The 24,770-nt window shown below is 34.5% G+C and overlaps 2 protein-coding genes across 4 annotated transcripts in view; one reads left to right on the top strand and one right to left on the bottom strand.

Moving 5' to 3' along the window:
• The window catches only part of gsap (gamma-secretase activating protein), a 72,383-nt gene extending 69,831 nt beyond the window's left edge, over window positions 1-2,552 (top strand). Inside the window, exon 33 of the mRNA XM_062066582.1 lies at window positions 35-2,552. The gene's annotated coding sequence lies outside the window, so the exon portion shown is untranslated. The remainder of the gene's footprint in view (window positions 1-34) is intronic.
• Window positions 2,553-7,158: 4,606 nt separating this feature from the next.
• ccdc146 (coiled-coil domain containing 146) overlaps window positions 7,159-24,770 on the bottom strand; it is a 118,687-nt gene continuing 101,075 nt past the window's right edge. For all 3 annotated transcript variants that reach the window (XM_062066575.1, XM_062066576.1, XM_062066574.1), the window contains exons 22-23: window positions 23,702-23,830; window positions 7,159-11,784 (exon numbers count right to left, since the gene is read on the bottom strand). In XM_062066575.1, coding sequence (XP_061922559.1) covers window positions 11,578-11,784; window positions 23,702-23,830 — 336 coding nt within the window. In that variant the 3' untranslated portion in view covers window positions 7,159-11,577. The remainder of the gene's footprint in view (window positions 11,785-23,701; window positions 23,831-24,770) is intronic.

Genomic DNA, 24,770 nt, shown 5'->3' with positions numbered 1-24,770 from the left:
CTAGATTATAATTTGTGCTTCTCTCACCTGGTAGTAGACACCTGGTGCCATGGACCGACAGGCTGGTGGACTTTGACATCCCAGAAGTGGTGAAAAACACATAATTGCGTCAACTTTTTTTTTAACCCTTCATGATGTGATCGAATCCTTATCTAAAAGGAATTATGTAAGCGCCCCGTCGGTCGGCATCCCAACAAGAGTGGAAATATTACATTAAGTGTTGTTTATTATGGTGTATTATAGTTAGTTTGTATGTTTAGCACCTAGCAATAGTGTTACAATAAAGCTGCATCCGTTTAGTACTCGGCTTGTAAAACTTATTGCTCATCCTCTTTGTATTCGGGCTCAAAAATATAAGGTTTTGCATCATAATTTTCCGAAAAGTATTCGTTGTTGGCTCTCAAAGTCTCATTGATTAGCAATTGTTATTGATAGGGAAGGGATCCGCGATTCCTAACACCAGGTCACGGATCACGCAACTGGCTTCTTCATTAACTTTCAAAAAGGCCCGGGAATCTCTGTGAGATTGATACTATGTTGATCATTTTCTATATGTTCGCAAACATTGTAAGTCTTTTGGTGTCATAAATCAGATACTGTATATGAGAATAGCTTCAATATAGAGGCAACTTGTTTTTCCACTCTACTGGTACTTTAATTTAAAAGTGAAAATGAAAATACAGCTTTACCACATTAGTCAACATTTTTGAGCTTCAGAATAGCTCCAAACTTTTTGTCCCAAAAGGGACAAGCGGTAGAAAATGGATGGATGATATTGTCATTACTGCCACAAGTACCACTGCGGCCCATACGGACCACAGCTGTTTTATAGCCCAACAATGGTTAAAAAAACACTGTTTTATATTATGTAATTTTTCCAAAAATAAAAATCAGTTAAAGTAATAATAAATATTTGACAGGTCATACCATTTTTCCACAAACACTGAGACTTAGTTTAAGTAATATTGCTAAATATATATAACATCCTACACAAATGAATGACACCTAATGGAAGACAAACACTATTATTTTATATGAATAATTAATGACAGTCAATTGAAGTAATATTAACTAGTAATGACACCTAAGTGATATACACATAAACAATTTTCCACAAGTAAATATTAACACTTAATTGAAGTAAAAAAAAAAAATCTACAAATATTGACAAATGACCAAAGTGATATTAAATTATTAATTTTCTACAAACACTAACACGTATTAAATAAATCAAAAATGTTTACCACAAATAAATATTGACACTTAATTGAATTAAAAATAAATAAAAACATTTTCACAAATAAATATTGAGATTTAATTGAAAATAAATAAATAAATAATGACAAATAACCAAAATTATTAATTTTCTACAAATAAATGACACTTATTAAAGTAAAAAAAACAAAAAATGTACCACAAATAAATATTGACACTTAATTTAAGTAAAAATAAAAAATGTTGCACAAATAAATAATGACACTTATTGAAGTAAAAAAAAATGTTTTTACCACAAATAAATATTGACACTTAGTTTAAGTAAAAATAAATACACAATAACGACAAATGACCAAAGTAATACATCAAATTATTAATTTTCTACAAATAAATAATGACACTTAAAGTTAGAATTTTTTTTTTCACCACAAATAAATATTGACACTTAATTTAAGTAAAAATACATAATCAATTTTCCACAAACAAATATTGAGACTTAATTCAAGTAATATTAATATATAATTTTCTACAAAATCAAAATAAATAGACACCTAACCAAATGAATAGTATATACATACTGTATATATGTATATATATATACATAGATCCATTTTCTACCGCTTGTCCCGTTCTTAGTTTAAGTAAAAATAAATTAAAAATTTTCACTAATAAATATTGAGATTTAATTGAAAATAAATATTGACAAATGACAAAATTATAAATTTTCTACAAATAAATAATGACACTTATTAAAGTAAAAAAACAAAACAATTTACCACAGATAAATACTAACACTTAATTAAAGTAAAACTAAATAAAACAATTTCCACAAATAAATATTGAGACTTAATTGGAGTAAAAAAAAATCCACAAAAAAATATTGACAAATGACCAAGTAATATTAAACTATTACTTTCTACAAATAAATAATGACACTTATTGAAGTAAAAAAAAAAGAAAGTTTTTACCACAAATAAATATTGACACTTAGTTTAAGTAAAAATAAATACAGTTTTCCTAAAATAAATAATGACAAATGACCAAAGTAATACATCAATCAATCAATCAATCAATCAATGTTTATTTATATAGCCCTAAATCACAAGTGTCTCAAAGGGCTTACATCAAATTATTACATTTTCTACAAATAAATAATGACACTTAAAGTTAGAATTTTTTATTTTTTTTTACCACAAATAAATATTGACACTTAATTTAAGTAAAAATAAATAATCACTCTTCCACAAACAAATATTGAGACTTAATTCAAGTAATATTAATATATCATTTTCTACAAAATCAAATTTTTTTTTCAAAATAGACACCTAACCAAATGAATAGTATATACATACTGTATATATGTATGTGTGTGTGTATTTATATATATATATATATATATATATATATATATATATATATATATATATATATATATATATATATATATATATATATATATATATATATATATATATATATATATATATATATATATATTATACGATGTATACAATATTATTTAACATGATTAAAGGTCATTATTGTAAAATATATATATATATATAAAAATATATATATACATATATATATATATATATATATATATATACACTACCGTTCAAAAGTTTGGGGTCACCCAAACAATTTAGTGGAATAGCCTTCATTTCTAAGAACAAGAATAGACTGTCGAGTTTCAGATGAAAGTTCTCTTTTTCTGGCCATTTTGAGCGTTTAATTGACCCCACAAATGTGATGCTCCAGAAACTCAATGTGCTCAAAGGAAGGTCAGTTTTGTAGCTTCTGTAACGAGCTAAAGTGTTTTCAGATGTGTGAACATGATTGCACAAGGGTTTTCTAATCATCAATTAGCCTTCTGAGCCAATGAGCAAACACATTGTACCATTAGAACACTGGAGTGATAGTTGCTGGAAATGGGCCTCTATACACCTATGTAGATATTGCACCAAAAAGCAGACATTTGCAGCTAGAATAGTCATTTACCACATTAGCAATGTATAGAGTGTATTTCTTTCAAGTTAAGACTAGTTTAAAGTTATCTTCATTGAAAAGTACAGTGCTTTTCCTTCAAAAATAAGGACATTTCCATGTGACCCCAAACTTTTGAACGGTAGTGTATATATATATATATTTTTTTTTTACAATAATAACCTTTAATCATGTTAAATAATATTGTATATATCATATAATATTTTTACAACAAAATAATGACACTGACGTACTGTAACAAAAAAAACTTTTTTATACATCATAGTAAAGGAAGCACATTTTAAGTGTTAAGGCAGACAATTAATTGGTGCACGGCGTCTATTGGAGTGGAAATACAGTGGAGTGTTTTTATAAGTCACATATATACAGTGTCAGCTGAAATACATGCTTGCAGACATTTTTCAGCCAGAATGACCAAGGACGCTTTTAAACCAGATGCAATTATCACTTCAGAGCAAAGCTAAATGAGGAGATAATGCAGCGGATACACTTGAGGGACCTATAAGATGGAAGATGAAAAGGTAATATTTTTTGAAGATTAAGAGACTGTCATTTGGTCAGCGTTGAGGGAAATCATGCGGGGGTCCTTTTTTTTCTTCTTCTTTAGCTTAAGGACAGTAAAATGAGCCTCTGCAGAGCCTCGGGGAAAAACCACCACTATTTGTGATGCCATAAACAACAAAACGCATCCTTGCGTCATTTGCTACATTCTTATTTGGTCAATGTGAGGGTTCTATTTCCCGAATGTGACAGTTCCGACATTTCCTGTTATCGTGTAATTGTCACACACTGTTCCAATATCGGTATTGGCTTTGATGTAATGAGGGAAGGGAACAACAGGGCTGCCTTTTACTGTACTGTCATTTATTGTTGAAATGTGGCTGCCAAATGCCGAATGAAGGAACTGACAAACAAAATGAAAAAAAAAAAGACATGCAAAGGTTTGGTTTTCATCATGTGACTGTGAGCACTCGTCTTTTTATTTTTCCCGGTACAGCAGGGGTCACCAACGCCGTGCCCGCGGGCACCAGGTAGCCCGTAAGGACCAGATGAGTAGCCCGCTGGCCTGTTCTAAAAATAGCTCAAATAGCAGCACTTACCAGTGAGCCGCCTCTATTTTTTAAATTGTATTTATTTACTAGCAAGCTGGTCTCGCTTTGCCCGACATTTTTAATTCTAAGAGAGACAAAACTCAAATAGAATTTGAAAATCCAAGAAAATATTTTAAAGACTTGGTCTTCACTTGTTTAAATAAATTCATACATTTTTTTACTTTGCTTCTTATAACTTTCAGAAAGACAATTTTAGAGAAAAAATACAACCTTAAAAATGATTTTAGGATTTTTAAACACATATACCTTTTTACCTTTTAAATTCCTTCCTCTTCTTTCCTGACAATTTAAATCAATGTTCACGTAAATGTATTTTTTTTTATTGTAAAGAATAATAAATACATTTTAATTTAATTCTTCATTTTAGCTTCTGTTTTTTCGACGAAGAATATTTGTGAAATATTTCTTCAAACTTATTATGATTAAAATTCAAAAAATTATTCTGGCAAATCTAGAAAATCTGTAGAATCAAATGTAAATCTTATTTCAAAGTCTTTTGAATTTCTTTTAAAATTTTTGTTCTGGAAAATCTAGAAGAAATAATGATTTGTCTTTGTTAGAAATATAGCTTGGTCCAATTTGTTATATATTCTAACAAAGTGCAGATTGGATTTTAACCTATTTAAAACATGTCATCAAAATTCTAAAATTAATCTTAATCAGGAAAAATTACTAATGACGTTCCATAAATTATTTTTTAAATTTTTTCAAAAAGATTCAAATTAGCTAGTTTTTCTCTTCTTTTTTTCGGTTGAATTTTGAATTTTAAAGAGTCGAAATTGAAGATAAACTATGTTTCAAAATTTAATTGTCATTTTTTTTCGTGTTTTCTCCTCTTTTAAACCGTTCAATTAAGTGTAAATATCATTAATTATTAATAATAACATAGAGTTAAAGGTAAATTGAGCAAATTGGCTATTTCTGGCAATTTATTTAAGTGTGTATCAAACTGGTAGCCCTTCGCATTAATCACTACCCAAGAAGTAGCTCTTGCTTTCAAAACGGTTGGTGACTCCTGCGGTACAGTATAGTCGTTTTTGTGTGAAATACCACACATTCCACACATTCTCTGAATAAAAAAGGGAGAAAAAGTTGTGTATTCCTCCCACTGTTGAGTTAATCTGATTGGAATTCCAAAAGTGTTGCGTGAGAACGCCCTCGGCTCGGACACGTTTTAAAAAAAAGTCGTGAAACACCCGTGCATCGCAGACTCAGGAAATGATCTCGGTGACAGCCGTCACAGCACGAGCTGAGTCACATTTAGTGAACGGCCATTCATGCCGAGCATCTCTTCCAGAAATTGCTGTTTGGAAATGGGAGAATTCCAGCCTGCGCGGTGCACGCGTGTTATGTAGCTGCTTAATGAGGCCTGGAGAGTGTGCTGCTAAATGAAAGTGACAGCGCTCAGCATCTGCCAGCAATGGATGATCACACACACCATTACTCTTTTACACAATACCTTACCCAAGTAACTTCCTGTGCTCAGGGGTGTTCAAAATGTGGCCCAGGGGCCTTAAAGGCCTACTGAAAGGAGATTTTCTTATTTAAACGGGGATAGCAGATCCATTCTATGTGTCATACTTGATCATTTCGCGATATTGCCATATTTTTGCTGAAAGGATTTAGTAGAGAACATCGACGATAAAGTTTGCAATTTTTGGTCGCTGATAAAAAAAAGCCTTGCCAGTACCGGAAGTAGCGTGACGTCACAGGTTGAAGAGCTCCTCACATCTGCACATTGTTTACACCAGCAGCGAGAGCGATTCGGACCGAGAAAGCGACGATTACCCCATTAATTTGAGCGAGGATGAAAGATTCATGGATGAGGAAAGTGAGAGTGAAGGATTAGAGTGCAGTGCAGGACGTATCTTTTTTCGCTCTGACCGTAACTTAGGTACAAGCTGGCTCATTGGATTCCACACTTTCTCCTTTTTCTATTGTGGATCACAGATTTGTATTTTAAACCACCTGGGATACTATATCCTCTTGGAAATGAGAGTCCAGAACGCCAAATGGACATTCACAGTGACTTTTATCTCCACGACAATACATCGGCGAAGCACTTTAGCTACGGAGCTAACGTGATAGCATCGTGCTTAACTGCGGATAGAAACAGAAGAAACATGCCCCTGACTGGAAGGATAGACAGAAGATCAACAATACTATTATTACTTCTACTATCAGGAGACACAGAACCAAACCCTGGACATGTAAATACACGGTTAATGCTGTGCCGCCTGGTGAAGCCTAGCAATGCTGTTGCTAACGACGCCATTGAAGCTAACTTAGCTACGGGACCTCGACAGAGCTATGCTAAAAACATTAGCTCTCCACCTACGCCAGCCCTCATCTGCTCATCAACACCCGTGCTCACCTGCGTTCCAGCGATCGACGCCGCGACGAAGGACTTCACCCGATCATCGGTGTGGTCGGCGGCTAGCGTCGGATAGCGCGTCTGCTATCCAAGTCAAAGTCCTCCTGGTTGTGTTGCTACAGCCAGCCGCTAATACACCGATCCCACCTACAGCTTTCTTCTTTGCAGTCTTCATTGTTCATTAAACAAATTGCAAAAGATTCACCAACACAGATGTCCAGAATACTGTGGAATTTTGCGATGAAAACAGACGACTTAAGCTGGCCACCGTGCTATTCCAAAATGTCTGCTTCAACCCGTGACATCACGCGCATACGTCATCATACAAAGATGTTTTCAGCCGGATATTTCCCGGGAAATGTAAAATGTCACTTTATAAGTTAACCCGGCCGTATTGGCATGTGTTGCAATGTTAAGATTTCATCATTGATATATAAACTATCAGACTGCGTGGTCGCTAGTAGTGGCTTTCAGTAGGCCTTTAAGCATTTTGTAAAAAATGAAATGAATTTTTTAGAAGATATGAGCCATTTGTTTGTAACTCTCTCAAAACTTCAACCTAAATTTCCCACTCTTTCTTTCTTTCTTTAGTTTATTTCGAACATCAACACACTTACAGTATAATACATCACACAATTTCATATCATTTCACTTTACATCACGTCCGAAAAGGAGTAGGAAGAAGCAAAGCTTATTTAATCCTACCTCTTTCCCACTTCAGAGCGTTTACAAATATATAGAATCATTTACTGACCTTTTTATATAATAAAATAACATCTGTGAATTAGTATATACGACAGTTTTGTAATATGTAATTAATTAATTCAGTCATTATTAGGGATGTCCGATAATAGCTTTTTGCTGATATCCGATATGCCGATATTGTCCAACTCTTTAATTACCGATACCGATATCAACCGATACCGATATCAACCGATATATACAGTCGTGGAATCAACACATTATTATGCCTAATTTGGACAACCAGGTATGGTGAAGATAAGGTACTTTTAAAAAAAAAATTATAAAATAAAATAAGATAAATAAATTAAAAACATTTTCTTGAATAAAAAAGAAAGTACAACAATATAAAAACAGTTACATAGAAACTAGTAATTAATGAAAATGAGTAAAATTAACTGTTAAAGGTTAGTATTATTAGTGGAGCAGCAGCACGCACAATCATGTGTGCTTACGGACTGTATCCCTTGCAGACTGTATTGATATATATTGATATATAATGTAGGAAGCAGAATATTAATAACAGAAAGAAACAACCCTTTTGTGTGAATGAGGAGGGAGGTTTTTCGGGTTGGTGCATTAATTGTAAGTGTATCTTGTGTTTTTTATGTTGATTTAATTTAAAAAAAACAAAAAACAAAAAAAAAACGATACCGATAATAAAAAAAACGATACCGATAATTTCCGATATTACATTTTAACGCATTTATCGGCCGATAATATCGGCAGGCCGATATTATCGGACATCCCTAATATATATACATATATATATATATATATACACATATATATATACATATATACATACACACACACACATACAGCCCGGCCCCTGGCCAAATTGTTTTAACCCAATGCGGCCCCCGAGTCAAAAAGTTTGGGGACCCCTGCCTTATAGCTTACCAGGGCAATAATTCATAAGAACATTTATTTTGATTCATTATTAACTGTTGCGCAATGACAGTCTGCATTGCAGCTTTGTTGTATTAATGTCAACATTGAAACTTTTTCTCTTTACATTTTATTTACGCTTTTATTCCACTTTTTCATGTTTTTTTAGTAATAGTGTCTTGTTTGCGTTAAAAATATACCCGCGGGCTGCACTTTGGACACCGCCGGCGTAAATGTTGCAAACATCCCCTTTAACCACACCCAACCACCTAATTAGATCCAAATATGAACAAGTCCACCCCTGGCAACATTATAAGTCAACTTGTGAATCATTGATGTGTTCCAATGACCTAAAAACCAAGGAAGAAGAGAAAAGGAATCAAGTGGACTTATTCTCTCTCTCCCTCCTTTCTTTGTCATTGTCTGATATTTACATTTCCTCTTTTAGGATTTCAAGTGGCGCTCGCAGCTTAAAGCCGCCGCAGTGTGTTCACCACACGGCCAGGGACACGCGGACAAAAGCCTGAAATCAAATATTCCAAAAATGTGTCAGTTTGTGTCGTGGCAAACAAATCATGGCCTGGAAGTCCAGAAGAAAGTGGAGATTGCAACCATGAAGCCATTAGAGCAAGTATGCTTAGAGAGGTGGACATAGAGAGGCTCAGCAACCACAGACTGTGGAAGTCATCTTATTGAGTGAATGCTCCAAAACATTATTGAACTTATTGAGTGAATGCTCCAAAACATTCACACATACTGGATGCTTTTACACACCAACATTCAGATATTTATTCTTCTTCTGCAGAGTTTGGCGCGCTCTAACTTCCACATTTTTTTATCCGATTCAAACCATTCCGACTTCAAACTGTTCAGCCTATTCGGGAAGTGTCGGCTTTCTCCTGAGAAATTCCAAAAATTCCCAGATTTCCCAGAATTCCAGGTTTTCCGGGACATTTTTCCCATTCAAAATGAATTGGCCACTTTTCAAGCTTCCACCATTTCCACATTTTTCAGCCGATTCAAAGCATTCCACCTTCAACACATTCCACCATACTGGACATTCTAACTATCATTTTTCCAAGTTCAAAAAAATTCCAGGAAATCCCACAAAACCCTTTTTTCTGGCGACTACTCCTTCCATTGTCCAAACATTCCTCTTAATCAGGACAAAAATAAAGTTGTTTTCCCGAAATTCCTTAATACCATTTCTCGACCAATTTGAAGAATTCCAACACCAACCAATCATTCAGAACATTCAAGTCTTTAAAAATTTTCCCAAAAAATTCCCGCTTTTCCCGAAATTCCCAAATTTCCATGAAATTCCCATTGAAATGAATGGGACATTTTTCAAAGTTCCATATTTCTCACATTTTTTTATTCAAACCATTCCAACTCCAAAATATTCAGTCTGTTCAAAATTGTGAGCTCCTTTTCAACAATAAAAAAAAAAATCCCAGATTTCCCAGAATTCCAGGTTTTCCGGGACATTTTTCCCATTCAAAATGAATTGGCCACTTTTCAAGCTTCCACCATTTCCACATTTTTCAGCCGATTCAAAGCATTCCACCTTCAACACATTCCACCATACTGGACATTCTAACTATCATTTTTCCAAGTTCAAAATAATTCCAGGAAATTCCAGAAAACCCTTTTTTCACCCTTTTTCCTGGCAACTACTCCTTCCACATTTTTCAACCCGCTTCAACCGTTCCACTGTCCAAACATTCCTCTTAATCAGGACAAAAAACTAAGTTGTTTTTTAAACTTGAAAAATTCCCGGTTTTCCCGAAATTCCTGGAATTCCTTAATACATTTCTCGACCGATTTGAATAATTCCAACACCAACCAATCAGTCAGAACATTCAAGTCTTTTAACATTTTTCCCAAAAAATTCCTGCAATTCCCAAATTTCCATCAAATTCCCATTGAAATGAATTGGACATTTTTCAAAGTTCCATAATTCCCACATTTTTTTGATTCAAACCATTCCAACTCCAAAATATTCAGCCTGTTCAAAATTGTGTGCTCCCTTTCAACAATTTAAAAAAAATTCCCGGATTTCCAAGAATTCCGAGTTTTCAGGGACATTTTCCCCATTCAAAATGAATTGTCAATTTTTTAAACTTCCACAATTCCCACATTTTTCAACCGATTCAAACCATTCCACCTTCAACACATTCCACCATACTGGACATTCGAACTATCATTTTTCCAAGTTCAAAAAAATTCCAGGAAATCCCAGAAAACCCTTTTTTCCACCCTTTTTTCTGGCAACTACTCCTTCCACGTTTTTCAACCCATTTCAACCGTTCCACTGTCCAAACATTCCTCTTAATCAGGACAAAAAACAAAGTTGTTTTTTAAACTTGAAAAATTCCCTGTTTTCCCGAAATTCCTGGAATTTCTTAATACCATTTCTCGACCGATTTGAAGAATTCCAACACCAACCAATCAGACAGAACATTCAAGTCTTTTAACATTTTCCCCAAAAATTCCAGTTTTTCGCGAAAATCCCAGATTTCCATGAAATTCCCATTGAAATGAATGGGACATTTTTCAAAGTTCCATAATTCCCACATTTTTTTATTCAGACCGTTCGAACTCCAAAATATTCAGCCTGTTCAAAATTGTGTGCTCCTTTTCAACAATTTAAAAAAAATTCCCGGATTTCCAAGAATTCCGAGTTTTCAGGGACATTTTCCCCATTCAAAATGAATTGTCAATTTTTTAAACTTCCACAATTCCAACATTTTTCAACCGATTCAAAGCATTCCACCTTCAACACATTCAACTCATCCTGGAAATTAAACAACCAAAATTCCCTGTCACTACTTCAACATTTCTTGACCGATTTAAACAATTCCAACACCAACCAATTCAGCTCAATCAGGAGATTCATGCTCCTAATCATTTATTTTTTAAAAATCCCGGTTTTCCCAAAATTCCCAAATTTCCATGAAGTTCCCATTGAAATGAATGGGACATTTTTCAAAGTTCCATAATTCCCACATTTTTCAACCTATTCAAACCATTCCAACATCAACACATTTCACTCATCCTGGACATTCAAACTAACACCCTCCCAAGTTCCAAAGCAATTTCCGGTTTTCCTGGAAATTCCAACTATTCAACATTTAAACTAGTTTTACATTCATACTACATTCTGTCAGAATGTCAGTTCAACTTCAGCATTGGAGCATTCACACCTCATCTAGTTAAAAATGTGTTTTGATGTTTTTACGACAACTCTAGTGGTTTGAGGTGCGTCGGTTTGCGTATATGTCTCATGTTGGCACCTGCCTGGGTGGGCTTGAAGGGGGCTTGTGCTCCGTAGGGCTTGGGCAGAGGGAGATCGTCCGTCTGGGGTACGTAGGCGTCGGGCCGGCTCTCGGCCGTGGTGAACTGACCGTTAGGCAACTGGTTCCACTCGTCTTCGTCCGCCGTCTGCACACACACACAAACACACACACACACACACACACACACACACGCGCAGGTTTGATATTTATGCATGACCTTGGACTGGGGGAGCTGAAATTCAATTTTCCACAAGTTTAATCATGAAAATGGAATAATAAATTCAGTATTTGTGAGATGTCAAAACAAATGTAAGTGCTCAGAATGGCAATAAACAAAACATTGCTACCAGTGTTCCCTTCGCCAGTGCGGAACACCTTGTTAGTTAGAAATTGGGAAGAACTACGCTGTTAATTCAGAGCAACCTTTTGTTTGTGTGCCTTTTCCCCGAGACGACTTTCTTGCTTGCACAATCCTGTCCTCGTTCAAGTTTGACGCACTTTTTACCACATTACATTTTATATTATTTTTGCTAAAAACATGCACCTGGGGATAGCTTGATTGGCAACACTAAATTGGCCCTACTGTGTGAATGTTATCTGTCTATCTGTGTTGGCCCTGCGATGAGGTGGCGACTTGTCCAGGGTGTACCCCGCCTTCCGCCCGAGTACAGCTGAGATAGGCTCCAGCGACCCCAAAAGGGACAAGCGGTAGAAAATGGATGGATGGATAGTTTAACGTAGCAACTCACTTGGTGTTATTGAGTTGAGAACAGCCAAAGTGCAAACAGTCACACTTTCTATACCGAAGGCGATGCCTTACATCAGGGGTGTCCAAAGTGCGGCCCGGGGGTCATTTGCGGCCCGCAGCTAATTGTCTACCAGCCCGCCACACATTCTGGAAATGCTATTGCAAAAAAAAAAAAAGAAAACATTAAAAAAAGTGGAATGAGGTGAAATCTGACTAGAAAAAGTTGCAATGTTGACACAAAGCTGCCATGCAGGCTATTTTTTTTTTCTTTTGTCTATCTTTATTCATTTTTTTTTGCCATTGCTCAAAACAAAAAAAAAGTCAATAATGAATTATTGACCTATTCAAGGCTCCAATTATTTCAAATATTTCACTTTAAAATGTTTTATGTGGAAAATATTGCATATATTGTGTGGTTGCCATACAAAAACATCAACGTTTTCATTGACAAAAGAGCATAAAGCAAACAAAATAATAGTTCAAAGGTAAAATGGACAGATATATCTGAAGTTGATCTCGTAATTTAAGTGTTGAAAGTAAAAAAAAAACTAATAAAAATGTATCACTTTATGAGTGCGGCACCTTTTGGATCCTAAATATATTTAATGGGATTTTATTTATCTTTTCACTGTGATTACTCAAAAATAATAATGAATTAAAATCAATGGTGTCCTGCATTATTGATCTTTTTAAGGCTCTAATTACTTCACATCAAACATTGCTTTCTGAAGGTTTTGGGCAGTGGGGGAAATACTGCATATTTCACTTTTATTATAAAAAACAAAGTTGTCTTGACAGAAAAGGCATAAAATCTTTTTGGTTTTTTAAATTTTATATCAACCTTAAGTTGATATACTGTAGAGATTTACTGTAAGCGTTAAATAAAAAAATAAAAAAATAATTTGACTTGTTTTTAACATTTTAATGACTTAGAGCAGGGGTCACCAACCTTTTTGAAAGCAAGAGCTACTTCTTGGGTAGTGATTAATGCGAAGGGCTACCAGTTTGATACACACTTAAATAAATTGCAAGAAATAGCCAATTTGCTCAATTTACCTCTAACTCTATGTTATTATTAATAATTAATGATATTTACACTTAATTGAACGGTTTAAAAGAGGAGAAAACACGAAAAAAATGACAATTACATTTTGAAACATAGTTTATCTTCAATTTCGACACTTTAAAATTCAAAATTCAACCGAAAAAAAGAAGAGAAAAACTAGCTAATTCGAATCTTTTTGAGAAAATTTAAAAAATAATTTATTGAACATCATTAGTAATTTTTCCTGATTAAGAGTAATTTTAGAATTTTGATGACATGTTTTAAATAGGTTAAAATCCAATCTGCACTTTGTTAGAATATATAACAAATTGGACCAAGCTATATTTCTAACAAAGACAAATCATTATTTCTTCTAGATTTTCCAGAACAAAAAATGTAAAAGAAATTCAAAAGACTTTGAAATAAGATTTAAATTTGATTCTACAGATTTTCTGGATTTGCCAGAATAATTTTTTTGAATTTTAATCATAATAAGTTTGAAGAAATATTTCACAAATATTCTTCGTCGAAAAAACAGAAGCTAAAATGAAAAATTAAATTAAAATGTATTTATTATTCTTTACAATAAAAAAAATACATTTACATGAACATTGATTTAAATTGTCAGGAAAGAAGAGGAAGGAATTTAAAAGGTAAAAAGGTATATGTGTTTAAAAATCCTAAAATCCTTTTTAAGGTTGTATTTTTTCTCTAAAATTGTCTTTCTGAAAGTTATAAGAAGCAAAGTAAAAAAAATAATGAATTTAAACAAGTGAAGACCAAGTTTTTAAAATATTTTCTTGGATTTTCAAATTCTATTTGAGTTTTGTCTCTCTTAGAATTAAAAATGTCGGGCAAAGCGAGACCAGCTTGCTAGTAAATAAATAACATTTAAAAAATAGATGCAGCTCACTGGTAAGTGCTGCTATTTGAGCTATTTTTAGAACAGGCCAGCGGGCTACTCATCTGGTCCTTACGGGCTACCTGGTGCCCGCGGGCACCGCGTTGGTGACCCCTGACTTAGACCCTTTATGGTCCCCGGGAGCCCTAAAGGTAAAAACAAACCAAAATCCATATATTTTGTTATGATTTGAAAATGAAAACTATCAAAATGGCCCCCGCAGGCTGTAATTTTTCAGTGGAAAAAGTTTGGACACCCCTGCCTTACATGAATGCTCATATTTGGGAAAACTTTTCTGATCATTTTTGACCTTTTGTGAACATGCAGACTTTTGAGGGTTTAGAATATACACTTGCGGACAAAAAATCCTGCCTTCAGCATCTTATTAACCCTTCTTCTTATTGCTTATAATAATATTCAGACTAACCCACACTGTCAATCCAGAATAACCTTTCCCAGAGATGACTTTCCTCAGGCGTCTGATTCGCCTCGTGTTTTTTTGGATCGGGCCCCTTCGGGACTGCGCAACAAGGGGTGGCACTTTCTTGACACCTGCACTACTTTTTGGAGTTTTTTTTATGGGAACTGTTGGATCTGCCTCAAAGGAGCCTTGGCCATGTTTGCACCAGAGACAAGATGTGGCTCTCTTCCACACAAGGGGTCCACGTGGAGAGACCGGAGATCAAAAGAAGAGACGGGGCTCCGGTACAGTCTTTGACGGACGAGCTTCACGGAGCCCTGGCTGAAAGAGCATGTATCGGACGGATTCTCGCTCATCAGCTCGTGCTGGACAATGGCCGAGAGCTAGTGGGCAGCTTAGGACGGAGTTGGCTCGGCGGTGCTCCACGACCGCATATGCCACCACGGTGTTGAAATTGTGTTTTTGTTTTGTTTTATTTTTTATCTTGTCAGATAAACTCAGGCAAATCATATAGTTGATGTAGATGCACATATCGGCTGTACACATTTACTTTACAAAAGAGAAGTGTGGGATACTTTTCTTGTTGCCTTATTTGTATTTGACTTTATTAAATGGCTTTATATTATTATATATATAATATTATTATTATATTATATTATATTATTATATATATTATATTATTATTATATTATATTATATAATTATATTATAATAATTATAATAATATAATTATATTATATTATATAATATTATTATATTATATATATATTATATATATATATATATATATATTATATATATATATATATATATATATATATATATAATATTATAATTATATTATATTATATTATATTATTATTATATATATTATATTATATTATTATTATATATATATTATTATATATATTAGAGATGTCCGATAATATCGGCCTGCCGATATTATCGGCCGATAAATGCTTTAAAATGTAATATCGGAAATTATCGGTATCGGGTTTTTTTTATTATCGGTATCGTTTTTTTTTTTGTTTTTAAAAATTAAATCAACATAAAAAACACAAGATACACTTACAATTAGTGCACCAACCCAAAAAACCTCCCTCCCCCATGTACACTCATTCACACAAAAGGGTTGTTTCTTTCAGTTCAAGGTTCAACTTTATTGTCCCCGCGGGGAAATTTGTTATTAATGTTCTGGTTCCTACATTATATATCAATATATATCAATACAGTCTGCAAGGGATACAGTCCGTAAGCACACATGATTGTGTGTGCTGCTGCTCCACTAATAGTACTAACCTTTAACAGTTAATTTTACTCATTTTCATTAATTACTAATTTCTATGTAACTGTTTTTATATTGTTTTATTTTATTTTTTATTCAAGAAAATGTTTTTAATTTATTTATCTTATTTTAATTTTTTTTTTTAAAAAAGGACCTTATCTTCACCATACCTGGTTGTCCAAATTAGGCATAATAATGTGTTAATTCCACGACTGTATATATCGGTATCGGTTGATATCAGTATTGGTTTATATCGGTATCGGTAATTAAAGAGTTGGACGATATCGGAATATCGGACATCGGCAAAAAACCATTATCGGACATCTCTAATTTATATTATTATTAGGTGCAGCCGGGCCAGAGCAGGAGGGGATAGAAAGGGAAAAAAAAGGAAGACAGAGGGGGAAATTGCGGGGACAAGAGGGGGAATAGACAGAGAAACAACAATAACAACAACAACAACAACAACAACAGGACCGCATCAGCAAATAAGATATATACAAATATGATAGTAAAAGTGATAGCAAAGAAGCAGTTAGTGAAATAAATATTAATAATACAGAAAGGACAATGAGCATTATTACACTACAAATGGAGCAATACAAATAGCAATAAAAATAGCAGTATTGATAATTAATACAACAATAATTTAGCTCTATTATCAACAATACAATTGTTTCAAATGCAACAATACGTGTATGTAATGATAACTTGAAATGCAAAAGAAAGCAGATAAATGGAGGGGAAGAAAGAGAAGCCAACTGTATTAACCTTGTAGATTGTTATAGTGAAAATAGGATAAGTTTTGTCAATGTGCCATGTTTTACCCAGTTTCCCCTTGGGGAACAACGTTAATATATTTTAATCTCATTGTATTCTGTGTATAGTGACAATAAAAGGCATTTTATTCCATATGTTTGATGAAACGTGATTATATGCATATGTGTTTGTATTTGTACAGTATGTGTATCAGTTTGTACAGTGTACATTTTGTATTATATGTTTGTCTATGCATAGTGTAATTGTACGTGTGCAATATGTATTATTCATCCCTCATTTATGTCTTTTTTTTAATTGGGTTGTACATTTGTAGCTGTATGTTGAAATGGCGCCGCTTACGTGGCAGTTGGTTGCATCAGCTCTGTGCAATTTTAGTGTCTTTTGTATTCTTGGGGCGGCCGATCAGAAACTTGAGAGTTCCTGGTTGGAATCCAGCTTCCGCCATCACTACCGAAGTGTCCTTGGGCAAGACACGTCACCCACCTCGCTCCCAATGCCACCCACGTTGGTGTAAACGTAGCTTAGATGTCGATAATGGCTTTTCTGTTTAATAGAATTCACTTCACTAATGTTTCTCTCGTGTTTTATGCCAAGATAGCGCCACAGATGGCCGCCGCGGTACTGCAGAGTCCAGCAAGTCAAGTTCCTTGTGTGTTACTCATACTTGGCCAATGAAGCTGATTCTGAATTGCATGTTTTAACACCTGCAGTTAAGTCATATGGAGTGGCTGGGAAAGGCTCCAGGAATGTTGCTGTTTTGCTGCAAGGGGAAAATTGTCCACTGCGATTTATCACCACATTCTCAAACAATCTACAAGCAGGTCGACAAAAAATGATTATAGTTTGTTCAAGTACAGGCAACTCTTGGCTGTTTCACCGCGACAACACGCCCGATCACAATGCCCTGAGCACCTGACAGTCCCTGGCCGAGAGGAACCTCCCTCCTCACCTGACCTAGGTCAGTGGGATTGTTCTTTTCCTTTTTCAAGATGGAGCTGCAGGGGATACTGGAATGACCCTTCCAGTGTATGAAGGTGTGGCCGATAACGCTAGGGAAAAAGTGTCAGGCTCCAGGGCGGATTACTTTGCAGAGGAAAACGTGCCGTTTGTATCGGAAACAACGTTTTGTAGCACAACTCATACACCGTATTTTTCGGACTATAAGTCGCAGTTTTTTTTCACAGTTTGTGCGACTTATAGTCAGGAGTGACTTATGTGTGACATTTTTAACACATTACTGTAAAATATCAAATAATATTATTGAGCTCATTCACGTAAGAGACTAGACGTATAAGATTTTATCGGATTTAGCGATTAGGAGTAGGGATGTCCAATAATGGCTTTTTTGCCGATATTGTCCAACTCTTAATTACAGACACCGATATCAACCGTTACCGATATATACAGTCGTGGAATTAACACATTATTATGCCTAATTTGGACAACCAGGTATGGTGAAGATAAGGTACTTTTTTAAAAAAAATATTAAAGTAAGATAAATAAATTTTCTTGAATACAAAAGAAAGTAAAACAATATAAAAACAGTTACATAGAAACTAGGGATGTCCGATAATGGCTTTTTGCAGATATCCGATATGCCGATATTGTCCAACTCTTTAATTACCGATATCAACCGATACCGATATCAACCGATATATACGGTCGTGGAATTAACACATTATTATGCCTAATTTGGACAACCAGGTATGGTGAAGATAAGGTCCTTTTTAAAAAAAATAATCAAATAAAATAAGATAAATAAATTAAAAACATTTTCTTGAATAAAAAGGAAAGTACAACAATATAAAAACAGCTACATAGAAACTAGTAATTAATGAAAATTTGTAAAATTAACTGTTAAAGGTTAGTACTATTAGTGGAGCAGCAGCACGCACAATCATGTGTGCTTACGGACTGTATCCCTTGCAGACTGTATTGATATATATTGATATATAATGCTTACGGACTGTATCCCTTGCAGACTGTATTGATATATATTGATATATAATGCTTACGGACTGTATCCCTTGCAGACTGTATTGATATATATTGATATATAATGCTTACGGACTGTATCCCTTGCAGACTGTATTTGATATATATTGATATATAATGCTTACGGACTGTATCCCTTGCAGACTGTTTTGATGTATATTGATATATGAGTGTAAATGGGGGAGGGAGGTTTTTTGGGTTGGTGCACTAATTGTAAGTGTATCTTGTTTTTTTTATGTGGATTTAATAAAAACAAAAAAAACAAAAAAACGATACTGATAATAAAAAAAACGATACTGATAATTTCCGATATTACATTTTAACGCATTTATCGGCTGATAATATCGGCGGACCGATATTATCAGACATCTCTAATAGAAACTAGTAATGAATGAAAATGAGTCAAATTAACTGTTAAAGGTTAGTACTATTAGTGGACCAGCAGCACGCACAATCATGTGTGCTTACGGACTGTATCCCTTGCAGACTGTATTGATATATATTGATATATAATGTAGGAAGCAGAATATTAATAACAGAAAGAAACAACCCTTTTGTGTGAATGAGTGTAAATGGGGGAGGGAGGTTTTTAGGGTTGGTGCACTAATTGTAAGTGTATCTTGTGTTTTTATGTTGATTTAATAAAAAACAAAAAAAAAAAAAAACCGATACCAATTAAAAAAAACGATACCGATAATTTCCGACATTACATTTTAAAGCATTTATCTGCCGATAAATGAGCATTCCTCAACTTTCTCAGTCTTTTTTGCCACTTGTGCCAGCTTTTTTGAAACATGTTGCAGGCATCAAATTCCAAATGAGCTAATATTTGCAAAAAATAACGTTTTCCAGTTCGAACATTACCGTATTTTTCGGACTATAAGTCGCAGTTTTTTTCATAGTTTGGCCGGGGGTGCGACTTATACTCAGGAGCGACTTATGTGTGAAATTATTAACACATTAGCGTAAAATATCAAATAATATTATTGATGTCATTCACGTAAGAGACTAGACGTATAAGATTTCATGGGATTTAGCGATTAGGAGTGACAGATTGTTTGGTAAACGTATAGCATGTTCTATATGTTATAGTTATTTGAATGACTCTTACCATAATATGTTACGTTAACATACCAGTTGGTTATTTATGCCTCATATAACGTACACTTATTCAGCCTGTTGTTCACTATTCTTTATTTATTTTAAATTGCCTTTCAAATGTCTATTCTTGCTGTTGGCTTTTATCAAATACATTTCCCCCAATGCGACTTATACTCCAGTGCGACTTATATATGTTTTTTTTCCTTCTTTATTATGCATTTTCGGCCGGTGCGACTTATACTCCGGTGCGACTTATACTCCGAAAAATACAGGTATGCGTGGGAATCCATAACGTCCAATTACTCTAAAGACATCCATCCATTGATGTATGGATTATACTGTACAGGCCCAAAGTTTGGACGCACCTTCTCATTTAATGCGTTTTCTTTATTTTCATTTTAAAAGCATCAATGTTTTTAAAAGAATGTACAAAAATATATTGTTGACAGGATATAGTGAACTGCACTAAGAGTCAGTAGGTTTGTATGTGTATGTATATGTATACTATGTATACACGCTGTTGTGTCACATTCATAGTTACTTGTTAAATGTGTGTTGTAGATATATATATATATATATATATATATATATATATATATATATATATATATATATATATATATATATATATATATATATATATATATATATATATATATATATATATATATATATATATATATATATGTACATACTTATATGTGTATATGTATTTATATGACAAAACATTTTTATATACTATTATTATTATTATTAAACATACAGTGAGTCAGGGGTCACCAACCTTTTTGAAAGCAAGAGCTACTTCTTGGGTAGTGATTAATGTGAAGGGCTACCAGTTTGATACACACTAAAATAAATTGCCAGAAATAGCCAATTTGCTCAATTTACCTTGAACTCTATGTTATTATTAATAATTAATGATATTTACACTTAATTGAACGGTTTAAAAGAGGAGAAAACACGAAAAAAATTACTATTAAATTTTGACACATAGTTTATCTTCAATTTCGACTCTTTAAAATTCAAAATTCAACCGAAAAAAAGAAGAGAAAAACTAGCTAATTCGAATCTTTTTGAAAAAATTAAAAAAATGAATTTATGGAACATCATTAGTAATTTTTCTTGATTAAGATTAATTTTAGAATTTTGATGACATGTTTTAAATAGCTTAAAATCCAATCTGCACTTTGTTAGAATATATAACAAATTGGACCAAGCGATGAGGTGGCGACTTGTCCAGGGTGTACCCCGCCTTCCGCCCAATAGTAGCTGAGATAGGCTCCAGCGACCCCAAAGGGAATAAGCGGTAGAAAATGGATGGATGGATGGATGGACCAAGCTATATTTCTAACAAAGACAAATCATTATTTCTTCTAGATTTTCCAGAACAAAAATTTTAAAAGAAATTCAAAAGACTTTGAAATAAGATTTAAATTTGATTCTACAGATTTTCTAGATTTGCCAGAATAATTTTTTTGAATTTTAATCATAATAAGTTTGAAGAAATATTTCACAAATATTCTTCGTCGAAAAAACAGAAGCTAAAATGAAGACTTAAATTAAAATGTATTTATTATTCTTTATAATAAAAAATAAAAAAATTACGTGAACATTGATTTAAATTGTCAGGAAAGAAGAGGAAAGAATTTAAAAGGTAAAAAGGTATATCTGTTTAAAAATCCTAAAATCCTTTTTAAGGTTGTATTCTTTCTCTAAAATTGTTTTTCTGAAAGTTATAAAAAGCAAAGTAAAAAAAATTAATGAATTTATTTAAACAAGTGAAGACCAAGTCTTTAAAATATTTTCTTGAAATGTTCAAATTCTATTTGAGTTTTGTCTCTCTTAGAATTAAAAATGTCGGGCAAAGCGAGACCAGCTTGCTAGTAAATAAATACAATTAAAAAAATAGATGCAGCTCACTGGTAAGTGCTGCTATTTGAGCTATTTTTAGAACAGGCCAGCGGGCTACTCATCTGGTCCTTACGGGCTACCTGGTGCCCGCGGGCACCGCGTTGGTGACCCCTGCAGTAAGTAATAAGAGGGGTGGGAGTACATAAGTTTTTACTTCTTCTCACTCCTTTTCGGATATGTTTACATTAATGTTTATTTTCATTTCTTGTTTCTTTTGCTTTTTATTATTACTATTATTATTATTATTATTATTGTTTTTGTTATTCATTCTTGAATGGCTTTTTTGTTGTTTTTTTCAAAATTTGTTGTTTTTGTTTTGTCTACATATTCGAAATAAACATGAATGAAATGAAATGAAATGACTATTTACATGGTAGATTGTCACTGAAGGCATCAAAACTATGAATGAACACATGTGGAGTTATGTACTTAACAAAAAAAAGGTGAAATAACTGAAAACATGCTTTATATTCTCGTTTCTTCAAAATAGCCACCCTTTCCTCCGATCACTTTTTCGCACACTCTTGGCATTCTCTCCATGAGCTTCAAGAGGTAGTCACCTGAAATGGTTTTCACTTCACAGGTGTGCTTGAAGCTCATGGAGAGAATGCCAAGAGTGTGCAAAGCAGTAATGAGAGCAAAGGGTGGCTATTTTGAAGAAACTAGAATATAAAACATGTTTTTTTGTTAAGTACATAACTCCACATGTGTTCATTCATAGTTTTGATGCCTTCAGTGACAATCTACAATATAAATAGTCATGAAAATAAAGAAAACGCATTGAATGAGGAGAAGGTGTGTCCAAACTTTTGGCCTGTGCTGTACACTACTGTTCAAAAGTTTGGGGTCACATTGCAATGTCCTTATTTTTGAAGGAAAAGCACTGTACTTTTCAATGAAGATAACTTTAAACTAGTCTTAACTTGAAAGAAATACACTCTATACATTGCTAATGTGCTAAATGACTATTCTAGCTGCAAATGTCTGCTTTTTGGTGCAATATCTACATAGGTGTATAGAGGCCCATTTCCAGCAACTATCACTCCAGTGTTCTAATGGTACAATGTGTTTGCTCATTGGCTCAGAAGGCTAATTGATGATTAGAAAACCCTTGTGCAATCATGTTCACACATCTGAAAACACTTGAGCTCGTTACAGAAGCTACAAAACTGACCTTCCTTTGAGCAGATTGAGTTTCTGGAGCATCACATTTGTGGGCTCAATTAAAGAGAACTTTCATCTGAAACTCGACAGTCTATTCTTGTTCTTAGAAATGAAGGCTATTCCACAAAATTGTTTGGGTGACCCCAAACTTTTGAACGGTAGTGTATATTGATATATGATAAGTGGGTCAAAGTTCTGTTAAAGGGTAAAAAAAGCAGACTTGGCCTCATGACCTAAAATTCATGCAGCGCGGAAATGAGGTGCACTGAAATCCCGGAGACTTCAAAGCATATGGATGGATTACGCTGGCTGGCTAACAGGAAGCACATTGAACTCGGTGGCCGCCATGACGAGCTTCAAATTCCGCAATGTCCCGTCTGGCGTTTGCACGTGGAGCTCTGTGGTGTCTTTTGGAGGGGCGGCGGTTGTAAAGAGAAATAATGCGGATGAAAAGACAGCGCAGGAGAGAGCAGCTCGACTCCTTTCACGCGCTTTGGGTGCCAGTCTGTTGACAAAAGCTCATCTTGTTTTTGTCTAGACTTTTTGCCAACACATTAAATCTCTCCTCGGCCTTATGGTGCGCACGCTTTTGGCTAGAAAGCAACCCTGGCTTTGGGGCTTTAATCAATTCTTTTGTCATTCTTCTCCACCTCCCTCTTCCTCAAGCGCTTTAATCAAGTCCTGAGCAGTGATCTTTGTTCATTTTACCCTCTCTCGTTCCTCTTTGTCCCTCTGTCTCCTCTTCTTGTCCCGTAGCATCCTCCTCCACTCCTCCTCCATGTCGGGGCAGGGTGGCAGGCCTTGCTCCAGCCGCCTCTGACACCTGTCCATCTGGAGGTAAAACAATATCCAACAATATGACATTTATTAAACAGACCAGAAGCAAGGAATCATGCAGAGACAGAGTTCAATGTGGCAATGTTTTGGGCTGTATTCTAGTTACAGATCCAAACTACGCTCTAAAGTCTAGTCCGCGTCTCTTCCTCTATTTATTTGGGAGGTTCCCTGTTACATCACTGAAGCTGTCCCAGAGGGAAGGGGGGTAATCTAGACAACTCCAGTTAGACACAATATATGATTATACAAAAATGCAAATGTGTTGACGCTGGTGATATCGCCTTGTCTCTGTCTTATTTTGGAACATCCCACAGGTGAACAGGCAAATTGGGAACAGGTGGGTGCCATGATTGGGTATAAAAGTAGATTCCCATGAAATGCTCAGTCATTCACAAACAAGGATGGGGCGAGGGTCACCACTTTGTCAACAAATGCGGTGAGCAAATTGTTGAACAGTTTTAAGAAAAACCTTTCTCAAGCAGCTATTGCAAGGAATTCAGGGATTTCACCATCTATGCTCCGTAATATCATCAAAGGGTTCAGAGAATCTGCTCCAGCCGCCTCTGACACCTGTCCATCTGGAGGTAAAACAATATCCAACAATATGACATTTATTAAACAGACCAGAAGCAAGGAATCATGCAGAGACAGCGTTCAATTTGGCACATGTTTTGGGCTGTATTCTAGTTACAGATCCAACTACGCTCTAAAAGTCTAGTCCACGTTCTTCCTCTATTTATTTGGGAGGTCCCTGTTTACATCACTGAAGCTGTCCCAGAGGGAAGGGGGGGTAATCTAGACCAGTGTTTTTTCAACCACTGTGCCGCGGCACACTAGTGTGCCGTGAGATATTGTCCTGGTGTGCCGTGGGAAATTATGCAACTTCACCTAATTTATCCCAAAAATATTTTTGGCAAATCAATAATTTGAATCTGCCAAT

The sequence above is a fragment of the Entelurus aequoreus genome, linkage group LG12 (genome assembly GCF_033978785.1).
Source record: "Entelurus aequoreus isolate RoL-2023_Sb linkage group LG12, RoL_Eaeq_v1.1, whole genome shotgun sequence".
Classification (NCBI taxonomy): domain Eukaryota; kingdom Metazoa; phylum Chordata; class Actinopteri; order Syngnathiformes; family Syngnathidae; genus Entelurus; species Entelurus aequoreus.
The sequence above is the reverse complement of the archived record's forward strand: the minus strand, read 5'-3'. Positions and strand labels throughout refer to the sequence as shown.